Source organism: Natator depressus, chromosome 6, assembly GCF_965152275.1.
Source record: "Natator depressus isolate rNatDep1 chromosome 6, rNatDep2.hap1, whole genome shotgun sequence".
In the NCBI taxonomy this organism is placed as follows: domain Eukaryota; kingdom Metazoa; phylum Chordata; order Testudines; family Cheloniidae; genus Natator; species Natator depressus.
Genome location: NC_134239.1, coordinates 28,095,667 through 28,110,173, shown reverse-complemented (window position 1 = coordinate 28,110,173; position 14,507 = coordinate 28,095,667). Strand labels below are relative to the sequence as shown.

Here is a 14,507-nt window from a genome sequence, read left to right as displayed (position 1 = left end):
TCACCTGGCGAGAGCAATGGCGTGCCTTTCCCTCGGTGCGGCGATGGTGGGATCTAGGGAAGGTCCGCGCCAAGCTCTTCTGCCGTGACTACACTCGGGGCACCAGCCGACGGAGAAATGCGGCGATAGAGCAGTTGGAACGGGAGGTCTTGGAGCTGGAGAGGTGCCTGGCCGCCGACCCCGAGGACCCGTCCCTCTGCGGAGCGTGCCGGGAGAAGCGGGAGGAGCTTCGGGCCCTCGAGGACCACCGGGCCCGAGGTGCCTTCGTCCGGTCCCGCATCCGCCTCCTTCGGGAGATGGACCGCGGCTCCCGCTTCTTCTATGCCCTGGAGAAAACGAGGGGGGCCAAGAAGCACGTCACCTGCCTTCTAGCAGAAGACGGCACCCCCCTCACGGATCCGGAGGAGATGTGTGGGAGAGCCCGCGACTTCTACACAAGCCTTTTCTCCCCGGATCCGACCGATCCTGGCGCTTGCGGGGTGCTCTGGGAGGACCTCCCCACGGTCAGCGTGGGCGACCGAGACCGGCTAGAGTTGCCTCTCACCCTGGCCGAGTTCTCGGAAGCCCTCCGCCGCATGCCCACCAATAAATCTCCGGGCATGGACGGGCTGACCGTGGAGTTTTACCGCGCGTTCTGGGACATCCTCGGCCCAGACCTAGTTACTGTCTGGGCTGAGTCCTTGCAGGGCGGGATCCTCCCTCTGTCGTGCAGGCGAGCGGTGCTCGCCTTGCTGCCGAAGAAGGGGGACCTCCGCGATTTACGAAACTGGCGTCCCGTCTCACTCCTTAGCACGGATTACAAAATCGTAGCGAAAGCAATTTCGCTGCGGCTAGGGTCCGTGATGGCGGACGTGATCCACCCAGACCAGACCTATACTGTCCCAGGTCGCAGCATTTTTGACAACCTATTTCTAGTCCGAGACCTTTTGGAACTCGGGCGGAGAGATGGTCTGTCGTTCGCCCTCCTGTCCCTTGATCAGGAGAAGGCGTTCGACAGAGTAGACCATGGGTACCTCCTGAGCACTCTGCAGGCGTTTGGATTCGGACCTCAGTTTGTGAGTTTTCTCCGGGTGCTGTATGCCTCCGCGGAGTGTTTGGTTAGGCTCAACTGGACCCTGACCGAACCGGTCAGCTTCGGGCGAGGAGTGCGACAGGGGTGCCCCCTCTCGGGCCAGCTGTACGCTCTTGCGATCGAGCCTTTCCTCTGTCTCCTCCGCAGGAGGTTGACAGGGTTGGTGCTGCGGGAGCCGGAGCTGCGGCTGGTCCTGTCGGCGTATGCCGATGACGTACTTCTCGTGGTCCAGGACCCGGGCGACCTGGCGCGAGTGGAGGCATGCCAAGCCATCTATTCGGCAGCCTCCTCCACCCGAGTCAACTGGGTCAAGAGCTCTGGCTTGGCGGTGGGGGACTGGCGGCAGGTAAGCTCCCTCCCACTCGCGCTTCAGACCATCCGGTGGAGCGCGGGTCCTCTGCTCTATCTCGGCGTTTACCTTTCCGCCATGCACCCTTCCCCGCCGGAGAACTGGCAAAATGTGGAGGGCGGGGTGATAGAGCGGATCCGGAAATGGACGGGGCTACTCCGATGTCTCTCCCTCCGAGGGAGAGCACTGGTGCTTAACCAACTAGTCCTGTCCACGCTCTGGTACCGGCTCAACACCCTGGCCCCGGCCCCGGGTTTCCTGACCCACCTCCGGAGATTGATTCTAGAGTTCTTTTGGTCGGGAATGCACTGGGCCCCTGTTGGAGTTCTTCATTTACCCCTGAAGGAAGGAGGACAGGGCCTGAAGTGTCTGTACACTCAGGTCCGCGTTTTCCGCCTCCAGGCCCTGCAGAGGCTCCTTTACAGTGCAGGTAGTTCGACGTGGAGCATACTGGCGCACGCCTTCCTGCGCCGTTTCCAGGGGCTCCGATACGACCGGCAGCTCTTTTACCTTTGTTCGAGAGGTTTTCCGCGAGACCTCTCCGGGCTGCCGGTCTTCTACCAGGACCTCCTCCGGACCTGGAAACTGTTTCTAACGACCAGGTCCGTGGCGGCCACCGCAGGAGCAGATCTCCTCACGGAGCCCCTGCTACACAACCCCCAACTCCGTGTGCAGGTGGCGGAGTCCCGCTCGGTGCGCCAGAGGTTGGTCTTGGCGGAAGTCACGAAGGTCGGAGACCTCCTGGACTATGACCGGAGAGACTGGCTGGATCCCCTGACGCTCGCTTGGCGCATGGGGCTCTCCAGCCCCCGTACTCCCCGGCGCGTACTTCAGGAGGTGAAGGCCGCCTTGACCCCTGCAGCTCGGGCTTATGTCAACCGAGCCTTGCGCGAGGGCGCACCACGCCCATCCTCTACCCCGGGCCCGCCGGACCTTTCCATTGGGCCCCTACCCTGCCGATCCCGACAAACCCCTCACCCTTTCACTGCGAGCCGGCTGCATGAACTGCAACCGGTCAGTTTTCAACTTGCATCACGGAAATATTTGTATACACTCACGCTTCACACCCTTCACGCCCACACCCTGGTGTCCCGCCCCGACACAAAGTGGCGGGACCTCCTGCCACCTTTGGAGGGTGAGCAACCTCGATGGGCCAGCTTGTATTCCACCTTGGTCCCGAGGCCCGTCGGAGACATCAGTTGGCGGCTCCTTCACGGAGCTGTGAGCACGGGCGTGTTTTTGACACGGTTTACTTCCATCCCGGATACTTGCCCTTTTTGTAATGTGAGGGAAACCCTGGCACACGTCTATTTAGAGTGTACCAGATTACAGCCCCTTTTTCGGCTCCTCACAAATATTCTGTTGCGCTTTTGGCTTCATTTTTCTCCCCACCTCTTTATCTATACACTCCCCATCCACGGCCCCACAAAGTCGCGGGATCTTCTGGTTAACCTCCTCCTAGCTTTGGCAAAAACAGCCATTTATAAAACCAGAGAGAGGAGGTTGGCCCATGAAACGTCCTGCGATTGTAGGGCCTTTTTCCTATCCTCAGTACATTCACGTATCCGGGCGGAGTTTCTTTGGGCGGCGACCACCAACTCCCTTGACACCTTTGAAGAGCGGTGGGCGCTGTCCGGGGTTCTCAGCTCGGTGACCCCATCCGGTTCCCTCCGTCTAACCCTTTGCTAGGAGGGCCCTATAATACGTGGGTGTCTACCCCCCCACCCCCAAACTGCCCACCCCGCAGCCGTGCCCATCTTGCCGGGCACTCTCAGGGGGGGGATAATCGGTGACACTGGGCGTGGCACTAGGTAACTCGAGGGGGTGGAAGACCACGAGTGTTGAGGAAGCCCCCCCGCTCTAGGCCACCAGGTAACTCAGGAGGGTGGAAGACCAAGCCCCCCGCTCTGGGCCCAGGCTAGCCTGAACACTTCTCCCTCCTGAAAGCTGCTGTGTTATACCTTCTGTTTGCGTTGTTTTGTTGCATACTTTGATTTGGTTCTTGATAATTCTTGTAATTGTCACAATAAAATTTTTTTCTGTTTCAATAAAAAAAAAAAAAAAAAACCTTCCCTGTTACCTTACTCAGGGAAAAGGGACCTATTTAGCCTGGGGCTAATATATCTGCCTTCTATTACTCTCCTATAGCCATCTGGCCCGACCCTGTCACACTTCCTAATAGTTAATTATTGTTAACTGAAGTGGGAGGTAAAAATCAATGATTATCATTGCTTATGAGTCTGTAAACAGCATTGGATAACTCATTTTATTTTTGTAAAATCTTTAACCATATCCTTTTCTTGTTTCTTGATATTAGAAATTCACATTAGCGTCTGTTGTAGCCTTTTGATATGTTGGATCATTGTTGATTTGATAGATAATTCATGAAAAGTTTCTGTTTTTATCCTCCCATAAGGTGTCATCACTGGAGCTGTTGTTGGATGTATTTTGAGTGCTGTGGTTATAGCTGCTGTAGTGGGATTCATTTTCTGGAGACGGAGAAGGTAACTCATGTTAACTGTTACATTCACTTCTGAAAAGAGCACCATATTATTTCACCATTACAATAAAAATAATAATAAATACCTAGCCCTTCTATAATGCTTTTCATAATGAGGCAGAAGCCAGCGCTATTCCTGTTTCATATACTTTAAAAGCAATGTTTTAAAATAAGCTCTGTAGATACAAAATATTTATTTATATCACAATAATTCAAAGTAGATCATTCAAACTCACTTAGATGATTTTGTTGTGGAAACAAAGTCTTCATCATGACAGTGTATCACTGAGCCAAATTCTGCTCTGTTCCACTGGTGTAAATTCAGATTTACATTGATATTTGTGTAATTCAGATCAGAATTAGACTATAGTGCTCCATAGCACATTTGTAATTAGTACTTCAATGTGTTAATGCTAAGCTATTTTTTCAAAGCAGAATAGATCACAGCACATTAAGGTACTGTTAGCGTGTGTCAGTAGGGTGTACAGGGACAGTAAGAGTATGGCAAGCTAGTGCGGGGTAGGTTTACATCCCAGCTTACTGCAAACTAGATAATTGTGTAGACAAGCCGTGAAGATATCTTATATAGGCTTTTTTTTTTCTCGATTGGCCACACTGGAACCCAACTTGTGGTCTGAGATTTCCTTTCTGGAGGTAATGGCAAGGCTAAGCGGAAAAGATCTAATGGACAAATTTTCAAAAGTTGTCCTAGTAAATCTGTGAGAAAATACATAGACGCTGTGCTCCTCTAGAAAGCCGAGATGTGCTGAGAGTGTCCCTAATTCCTGTGTCTTTTCCAGACAATCTGAAGTCCATCAAGGCTCTTTTTCTTCTCATGTTATCAGTCAAATAATGCAGAGCATACATTCTAAAAGGCTACTAAAAGATAGGGAAGCCTTTTTGGATTTTCCTTTGCCTTCTTGTTTTGGTTCCTGTTCCTTCCCACGAGCTTCCATTTTGGACCAACACTTGCTTCCTAAGTAGAAGATCCAGGAGAGCAGCTTTCTTTGCAGCTGTGAAGATCCATTTTATTCATACAGCAAGGGTGTAAACACATTGGATAAACGTCTGACTTCTTAAATCATTATGCAGCATTTAGAGTCCTATTTCTAAGGCCTTTTCTACATTGGGATTTTAGCCACTGGTGCATATTCTTAGTGTAGACTCAGCTTGCATTAGTGCAACATGATTTTTACTAATGCGGTTGACCCTGGTTCCAAACTGGGAAAAGTTGAACCAGTGTAAACCAGGGATCTGCACTGGTACAGCAACACCAGTGGCTAAGATTGCCATGTAGACAAGGCTTGGATCTGTTTCCTGTTGCTCAACTCCATTAGAACAAACTAACACTTGTCTATTGTTCATTCATGATCATATTTCTTATTAATGATTTTACTGGTTACTGTAAGTGTAGGGCATAAGGGAGCCGCAGTTAGGGCTTCTTGCACAAGATCAGATGGTATATGAAAAACTATCATGAAACAGGCACAGAAAGAGCTTCTGCCAGGAATCTCATTTGTGTTTTGCAAAAATTCTTCTAATCTCTTCCCACCCCACCCTTTCCCAACAGGAAAGATGGAAAAAATAGTGAGCTGCCCTTTTCCCCAATTAGGTGAGTTAAATATTCTTTCAGCCACTATTTTCTGAGTTTACATAATATTGGCAAGACTTGTTCAGAACTTTTGATAATCGTGTACTATACAATTTTCTGTGGCAGAGTTCCTGGTATTAAAGCTTTGAACACTTTATTTCCTTATGGAATTCAGAGAACCAAACATAACCTACTGCAGTCTAAAGATAATTACGTAGAGACTTTCAATGTTGCCAAATGGAATTGAACACCCACTTCCCGTTAAAATTAATGGGAATTAGATGACCATGTCCTTTAGGTGGCTTTGCCTTGTATTCTTATGCATTGACAAAATAATCCAGATTACAAAGTGCAATGTGTAGAGGACCTGTCTGCACACTGTGTCTAAGCAAGATTGTCCACTATAGCCTTGATTCTCCCCTGTGACAGGATTACTTTGTGCTGAGCCACCAGTGCAAAATAGCCTTAAAGCCAGGACAGCTGGATATGGGAGGGTCACCCCAGTATAGGGGGAACCTCAGGTAGTGCAAAGCTGGCATAAAATGGCTCAGACACTATGTAAGAGCAGGGCATCCTAGTGATTCCTAGCAGCCTTTGAGGCCATTGGCAGTCAGTCAAAGTTATACCAAGAGATTGACCCAATACATGACCAATCCAGGATCAGGGACTTTCAATGGTGACTTAATGCCACCTTTTCACATCCTCTTTCCTAAATTGCATTGAAACTCCATGGCCATAGTAGAGCATTGGCGCTATATGTCTAGTTGTCCTGCAGTGTAAAATAAAGCTTGTGAGAGTAATATAGTAAAAGTATAACTGTGCTGTGTCTAATCATGTTTTTTTTCTTTTTTCCCTCCTCAAGACCCAAGAAGTAAGTAAATCACATTTTGTAAACATGAATGACTGCTATTAACTGAATTTATGGTTTATTTAGCTAATAGCAAATACTAATAAATGAATGGCTTTGTTTGTTTTAGATCCAATACAATTAAAGTTGAAAGCTTTGAGTCCTACTTTAAGAAACAGCAAGCTGACTCGAACTGTGGATTTGCTGAAGAGTACGAAGTATGTATTACCCGTTGTTATGGAGTTCAGTTAAGTATTTTTACAGTGGGGGGAAAAAATAGCTTCTCTTTGGGAAGTAGCCAGGCATTGTTTAGAGGAAAAAGAAAGAGGTGACCAGTGTCAGAGACTGGGCATATACAAAGAATATGATTTTTTACAGTAAAATTATTCATAATTCATGGCACAGGCATGGTAAAAAATAGATAATTCCATGCTCTGGGCACTGCAGCCTTGTGGATTCTACTGCCCTGCATTCACAGTTTTAGTTCGCTTTGATCTAGTCCTCTTAGTTAATCAGCGCTCATATTATGGGGGACCCTATCCCCTTTCTACTCTGACTCCCCCCAACCCCGCAGACTCTTCTCCCCAGTGCAGAGCTCTTAGAAGGGGCATGGTTAGGTCTTTGCCCCTTTCATCCCCCAGGTTCCCTGTTCTCCCATTCTCTGCCTTCTTTACCCCTTGTAGGTTCCCCAGTCCTGAATCCCCCTGCCCCCTTTCTCCCCAGCTCACCTGCTCCCTGACTCCCTTTCCTGTCTCTCTCCTCAGCTCATTGCTGGAGGAGGGGTGGGCAGGATGGAATGCAGAAGGCTTGAACTGATTGCTGTCAAGCAGCCGGCCAGGGCACCAGGCAGTGCCATTCTTCCTGCTGAGATGAGGGGGCTTCTCCAGAGCGAGGCATCGGAGCATGGGGTCTGCCAGTGAAGTGTTGAGGTTGGGCATCAGGTCCCAGCAACAGACTAGGGAGAGAGACAAGAAAGGGGGTCAGGGATTGAAGCAGGACGGGATAGAGATGGGGTTGGGGATCGGGCAAGCTGGGGGCAGAGAGGATCCGGAGGTTGAGGCCTGGGGTACCTACAAGGGGGAAGGGTCAAAAGGCAGGTTGTAAGGGATAGTGGTGGGTAGGGAAGGAGGCAGCTGATCAAAGTGAAGTCACAAACTGTTAATGCACAGCTGCAAGGGCTATATAAATGGCAAAATTCATGGTTCTGAGATGGTGGTGACCACTGTGACAGAACCATATCCCTGACAATGAATTCCCATCTGCAACAACCCATTACCTTATCTGCCTTCTATTTGAAATGTAAGAGAGACATTTCAGATTTTGTGGCACTAAACCTGTCTGGGGGCATGTATGTAGCAATACTTGAGTTAGCATGTGGCCTTGGGAAAGCCGCTTACCCACTCTGTATCTGTCTCCCCATTTGCAAAAAGGGTGGGTGGGCATAATACTGATATTGCTACCTTACTGGGGTTTATGGTACCTTAAATGGCTTTAGCGCTGTAAGTTGCTGTATAGATGCTAAATATTGTTTCCCTCACATCCAATAAATATTTTTCTATAAAGTGTATGTAAACTTGAAGGTAACTAGAGAGAACCCCAAACCAGGAAACAAGCCATTTGTCCATGCAGTCACTTATAGAAAGGTATTGAATAGCTCAGTTATCTGCTATTCTACAGAATACTTTTCCCTCCTCCCTGAAGCCATTCACTGACTTCCTGTCTCTTTCCATATCAAGTTCAAACTCCTTATTTTAACTTATAGGGCACTAGATAGCTCTGCCCTGCCTTCCTTTCAAGTTATGTATCCTCCCACAACTCCTCTATTGCCATATACTCCACCCTGACCCTCTTTCCTCAATGCCCTCTTCATCATCGTCCTTCTTTCCTCCTCCTTGTCTCGACTCCAAACCAGCTCCACACCACTCCCTGTTCCTAAACCAGGTCCTCTTCCTGTGCACAGGTCCTCACCCTGCACAATTAGCATATGGCCTGACAGCTGTAGTTCATATTCATGACCCCAATTCAGCAAAGAAATGCAAGAAAGCCAATGGGACTTTAAATACATGCTGAATGGTGAGCATATACTTAAGTGCTCTGCTGACTCAGGGCCTGAGTGAACATGCAGTCACTGTTAGTCATGCATATTTTAGAGCAAGTGCAAAAATCAATTTGTGGGATGCACATGTTTATTAATCATCCTCTCCTCCCAATGAGGTTTGCTGCTCTCTCTTTTGCACTCCATTTTAAAAAAGAAGAGTTCATTTTATTACCATTTCTCCAAGGCCTAATTCTTCCACTGCTGTAGGAACATCATGTGTGTTAGCACTGTTGGCATATCCCAATGATTGGCTCTGCCCTGTCTTTAAACCAGTGTCATCACTAAAAAAAATTCTTTATTTTGCTGTAGGAACTGAGGTCGGTGGGCATTCATCAGCCTAAATTTGCAGCTGAACTTACTGAGAACAGAGGAAAAAATAGGTACAATAATGTCTTGCCGTGTAAGTCACTTCTTTTGTTTTTGCATGTTGTGTTTCTGGTTGAAAGCTTTGGGTTGGGTTAGTTTTGTAACTGAAGGTTTTCAACAATAGAAGGTGCTCACGTGGTTCCAGGATGGACACTGATGTGAGTTTCAAAATAAATAAACCTGTGATACCCATTGTTCAGCTTTCCATAAGCCACAACATTAACAAAACATAAACAGCTTTCCACCAACACATATCTCGTGTGTCCATTTTGATGGTTCATCCATGATGAAGCTCTACCCAACAATCTTACAATCCGAAGTGTAAGACTCAAGACAACAGATGGCTATAGACAGTCAGGGGAGTGTAAGGAAACAATGAGACAACGGTGGTCAGCATGGCAGGCAGTGGTCTCTGCACACCAGCAGCCTAACTGCTGTCAAATTGTTGGCATCACAGCAAAGGGGGATTTGAAGGAGGATAATGAGGTTGCTTTGCGGATATTTACGGGGAGCTCCTCCCAAGAATGAGGGGCAGCATGGGAGAAAGCAAGGGGCAGGGCCATTCCTAAGGGGGTGTACGGCCCGGGACAACTCCCTCTGCCCCGCCTCTTAGTCTTCCCCCTGCTCCGCCCCGGCCTGCCCCCATTCCACCTCTTCTCCCAGCAATGGACGCAGCCTGGAGGATTAGCAGGGGGCCTGCACTGGCAGCAGGTGTCGGGCCGACCCCACTCTCACCGGCAGCGGCGGGAAGTAGAGAAACCCGGCCCCAGCCCGCTCCACTCCTCCGCCAGCTCCCAGCCGCGTCACTCCACTTCCCGTTGCCGGTGAGTGCGGGGGATGATCCTTTCCTCAACCCCCCACCCCCACTCAAGCAACACGGCTGGGGCTGGGGCGGGGGAAGTGGAGTGGGCTGGGTTCGGGTTGCTCCATTTCCCGCTACCCAGTTCGTGCGGGGGGTGGTCCTTTCCCTAACCCCACCAACTGAGCGACACGGTGGGGGGGGGGGGGGCAGAACGGGCTGGGGCCGGGTCGTTCCGCTTCTTGCTGCTGGCGCCAGGCCCCCTGCTAATCTCCCAGGCCGCTCTGGGCCTGTGGGGCCTTCCAAAGCGGCCCCCCACAGCTTCTTCCTCTCCGGCCCTGCAGGCCTTGAGCGCAGCCCAGACCCTCTGCGGGGGGTCGGGGGAGCTGGTGCTCGGGCTGCGTAGGGCACCATAATTGGTAGGGACAGACCTGGGAGAAAGCATTTATATACTTGTGGGTGTAAATTAAAGGACACTAAATTTCATGTTCTGTATTGTTGATGTCATTTGAGCACTGTGCCCTATAAACCCTAGATTTATTCTATTTATTTCATACTTGTTGAAATCTTACAATGCTATCTATGTATTTTATTCTAAATTGGTATATATGTATACTACTGTCTCCTAATGAAATAGCTTATACTTTATCACCCCCTACATGCCCATTCTTCTGTGCTTTAAATTGTATGGCATTCGAAAACTGCCTCTCTTATGCACATGCACACATACTGTATAGTCCATATTAAAAATAATGAGTTTGCTCAATATTCTGAAAATCAATTTAATTTTACTGAACACTTATCTTTTATAGACATCATTCGCTAAATCTATTCTAGATTATAAAACTTTCCTATTTCTGATTCCTATAGTAACATATATTCTAATTTAAAAAATGCATATTGATTTTGAAGCCTTTATTCAGGGCTTCTGTTTTAAACATACATAGTATTTTGCAAAACGTTTAAAATCCTAACAATCACTTTTTTGTTTGCAGATGACATTTCCCGTGTTAAACTTTCGATCCAAATGCATCCAACGGATGATTATATTAATGCAAACTATATGCCCGTAAGTCTACTAAAATCATTAAAATTAAAAATTGGGTCTGTTTTGTGACAGACTTATTAAGTTATATGAAGCTTTAAAAATTTTGTTCTTATCTGATCATTAAAAATAGTTATGTGATTTTATTTTTATTTTAGGGATACAACTCCAAGAAAGAATTTATTGCTGCACAAGGCCCCTTACCCAACACTGTGCAAGACTTCTGGCGCATGATTTGGGAAAAAAATATCTATGCTATTGTTATGTTGACAAAATGTGTTGAACAAGGCAGGGTATGTTTTTGTTAAAACTACATTTTCCTTTGAGATGCAATCGGCTAATTCTAAGTAGTAAAAAAATAACACCATTATGTTTATATAGCACCTGTTTATCCTGGGACTCCAAAGTCTTTAAAAATTATAGAACATGCATGAAATTTATTTCATCCACTTTCATGTTCTCATTACTGTTTGGGGTCTAGCAGGAATTTTTTTTGGGGGGGAGAGGAGGGGAGTTCAGCATTGCACAATTGGTTTATGTATACTGTGAACTCTTTAGCCTTCTTCTGAAGCATCTGGTAATGGCCCCTGCTGGAAACAGGATACTTGACTAGATGAACCAACAAATCTAATCAATACTGCAAAAAAAAAAGAAATGCAGAAGCATCAAAAATGCTAGAAAATACACCCCCAGTCCTCCAGTTGGATTCATTCATGTGGTTTTGAACACAGGATTGTGGTTCAATTGTGTCTTAGACAGCAAAGTGTAAAGCAATTTTATCCCCTTCTTGAGAATGTTCTGGGTGCTCGGCTAACCACTGCAGACAGAAAATGCCAGAGCTGAAGCTACACAAGCAACCTTAACTTTGCTTCATTTGTATTTTTTGTGTCAACTGTTTTGTCCCTCTTTCACCGTACATGTTTAAATGTATTAACTTTCCATTTGGGCCTGATATGCTTCCACTGAAGTCAGTGGCAAAACTCTCAGTGATTGCAGTGAGAGCAGGAGCCAAGTCTTTTGTAAAAATGAAAGGAAAAAAGTTAATCTGACTACCTAGCTAATCTCAAAAACAATGAGGAGTCCTTGTGGCACCTTAAAGACTAAGGGTATGTCTACACTACGGAATAAGGTCGAATTTATAGAAGTCGGTTGTTTAGAAATCGGTTTTATATATTCGAGTGTGTGTGTCCCCACAGAAGTGCATTAAGTGCATTAACTCGGCGGAGTGCTTCCACAGTACCGAGGCTAGAGTCGACTTCCGGAGTGTTGCACTGAGGGTAGCTATCCCACAGTTCCCGCAGTCTCCGCTGCCCATTGGAATTCTGGGTTGAGATCCCAATGCCTGATGGGGCTAAAACATTGTCGCAGGTGGTTCTGGGTACTTATCATCAGGCCCCCCTTCCCTCCCTCCCTCCCTCCGTGAAAGCAAGGGCAGACAATCGTTTCGCGCCTTTTTTCCTGAGTTACCTGTGCAGACGCCATACCACGGCAAGCATGGAGCCCGCTCAGGTAACCGTCACCGTATGTCTCCTGGGTGCTGGCAGATGCGGTACGGCATTGCTACACGGTAGCAGCAACCCCTTGCCTTCTGGCAGCAGACGGTGCAATAGGACTGGTAGCCGTCATCGTCGTGTCCGAGGTGCTCCTGGCCACGTCGGCTGGTAGCGCCTGGGCAGACATGGGCGCAGGGACTAAATTTGAAGTGACTTGACCAGGTCATTCTCTTTAGTCCTGCAGTTAGTCCTATTGAACCGTCTTATGGTGAGCAGGCAGGCGATACGGATTGCTAGCAGTCGTACTGTACCATCTTCTGCCGGGCAGGCAAGAGATGAGGATGGCTAGCAGTCGTATTGTACCATCTTCTGCCGGGCAGGCAAGACATGAGGATGGCTAGCAGTCGTACTGTACCATCTTCTGCCGAGCAGCCATGAGATGTGGATGGCATGCAGTCCTTCTGCACCGTCTGCTGCCAGCCAAAGATGTAAAAGATAGATGGAGTGGATCAAAACAAGAAATAGACCAGCTTTGTTTTGTACTCATTTGCTTCCCCCCCTCCCCTGTCTAGGGGACTCATTCCTCTCAGTCACACTGTAGTCACTCACAGAGAAGGTGCAGCGACGTAAATCTAGCCATGTATCAATCAGAGGCCAGGCTAACCTCCTTGTTCCAATAAGAACAATAACTTAGATGCACCATTTCTTATTGGAACCCTCCATGAAGTCCTGCCTGAAATACTCCTTGATGTAAAGCCACCCCCTTTGTTGATTTTAGCTCCCTGAAGCCAACCCTGTAAGCTGTGTCGTCAGTCGCCCCTCCCTCTGTCAGAGCAATGGCAGACAATCGTTCCGCACCTTTTTTCTGAGCGGATGCCATACCAAGGCAAGCATGGAGGCCGCTCAGCTCACTTTGGCAATTAGGAGCACATTAAACACCACACACATTATCTAGCAGTATATGCAGCACCAGAACCTGGCAGAGCGATACCGGGCGAGGAGGCGACGTCAGCGCGGTCACGTGAGTGATCAGGACATGGACACAGATTTCTCTGAAAGCATGGGCCCTGCCAATGCATGCATCATGGTGCTAATGGGGCAGGTTCATGCTGTGGAACGCCGATTCTGGGCTCGGGAAACAAGCACAGACTGGTGGGACCGCATAGTGTTGCAGGTCTGGGACGATTCCCAGTGGCTGCGAAACTTTCGCATGCGTAAGGGCACTTTCATGGAACTTTGTGACTTGCTTTCCCCTGCCCTGAAGCGCATGAATACCAAGATGAGAGCAGCCCTCACAGTTGAGAAGCGAGTGGCGATAGCCCTGTGGAAGCTTGCAACGCCAGACAGCTACCGGTCAGTTGGGAATCAATTTGGAGTGGGCAAATCTACTGAGGGGTCTACTGTGATGCAAGTAGCCCACGCAATCAAAGATCTGCTGATATCAAGGGTAGTGACCCTGGGAAATGTGCAGGTCATAGTGGATGGCTTTGCTGCAATGGGATTCCCTAACTGTGGTGGGGCCATAGACGGAACCCATATCCCTATCTTGGCACCGGAGCACCAAGCCGCCGAGTACATAAACCGCAAGGGGTACTTTTCAATAGTGCTGCAAGCTCTGGTGGATCACCAGGGACGTTTCACCAACATCAACGTGGGATGGCCGGGAAAGGTACATGACGCTCGCATCTTCAGGAACTCTGGTCTGTTTCAAAAGCTGCAGGAAGGGACTTTATTCCCAGACCAGAAAATAACTGTTGGGGATGTTGAAATGCCTATATGTATCCTTGAGGACCCAGCCTACCCCTTAATGCCATGGCTCATGAAGCCGTACACAGGCAGCCTGGACAGTAGTCAGGAGCTGTTCAACTACAGGCTGAGCAAGTGCAGAATGGTGGTAGAATGTGCATTTGGACGTTTAAAGGCGCGCTGGCGCAGTTAGACCTCAGCGAAACCAATATTCCCACTGTTATTACTGCTTGCTGTGTGCTCCACCATATCTGTGAGAGTAAGGGGGAGACGTTTATGGCGGGGTGGGAGGTTGAGGCAAATCGCCTGGCTGCTGGTTACGTGCAGCCAGACACCAGGGCAGTTAGAAGAGCACAGGAGGGCGCGCTGCACATCAGAGAAGCTTTGAAAACCAGTTTCATGACTGGCCAGGCTACGGTGTGAAAGTTCTCTTTATTTCTCCTTGATGAAACCCCCCCGCCCCTTGGTTCACTCTACTTCCCTGTAAGCTAACCACCCTCCCCTCCTCCCTTCGATCACCGCTTGCAGAGGCAATAAAGTCATTGTTGCTTCACATTCATGCATTCTTTATTCATTCATCACACAAATAGGGGGATGACTG

At 48.4% G+C, this 14,507-nt stretch overlaps 1 protein-coding gene across 1 annotated transcript in view; it reads left to right on the top strand.

Moving 5' to 3' along the window:
- Positions 1-14,507, top strand: part of PTPRJ (protein tyrosine phosphatase receptor type J) — a 138,228-nt gene that overhangs the window by 112,923 nt on the left and 10,798 nt on the right. The window contains exons 14-20 of the mRNA XM_074954874.1: positions 3,838-3,925; positions 5,492-5,533; positions 6,375-6,383; positions 6,490-6,577; positions 8,767-8,857; positions 10,618-10,691; positions 10,826-10,960. Of these exons, the coding sequence (XP_074810975.1) occupies positions 3,838-3,925; positions 5,492-5,533; positions 6,375-6,383; positions 6,490-6,577; positions 8,767-8,857; positions 10,618-10,691; positions 10,826-10,960 (527 nt within the window). The remainder of the gene's footprint in view (positions 1-3,837; positions 3,926-5,491; positions 5,534-6,374; positions 6,384-6,489; positions 6,578-8,766; positions 8,858-10,617; positions 10,692-10,825; positions 10,961-14,507) is intronic.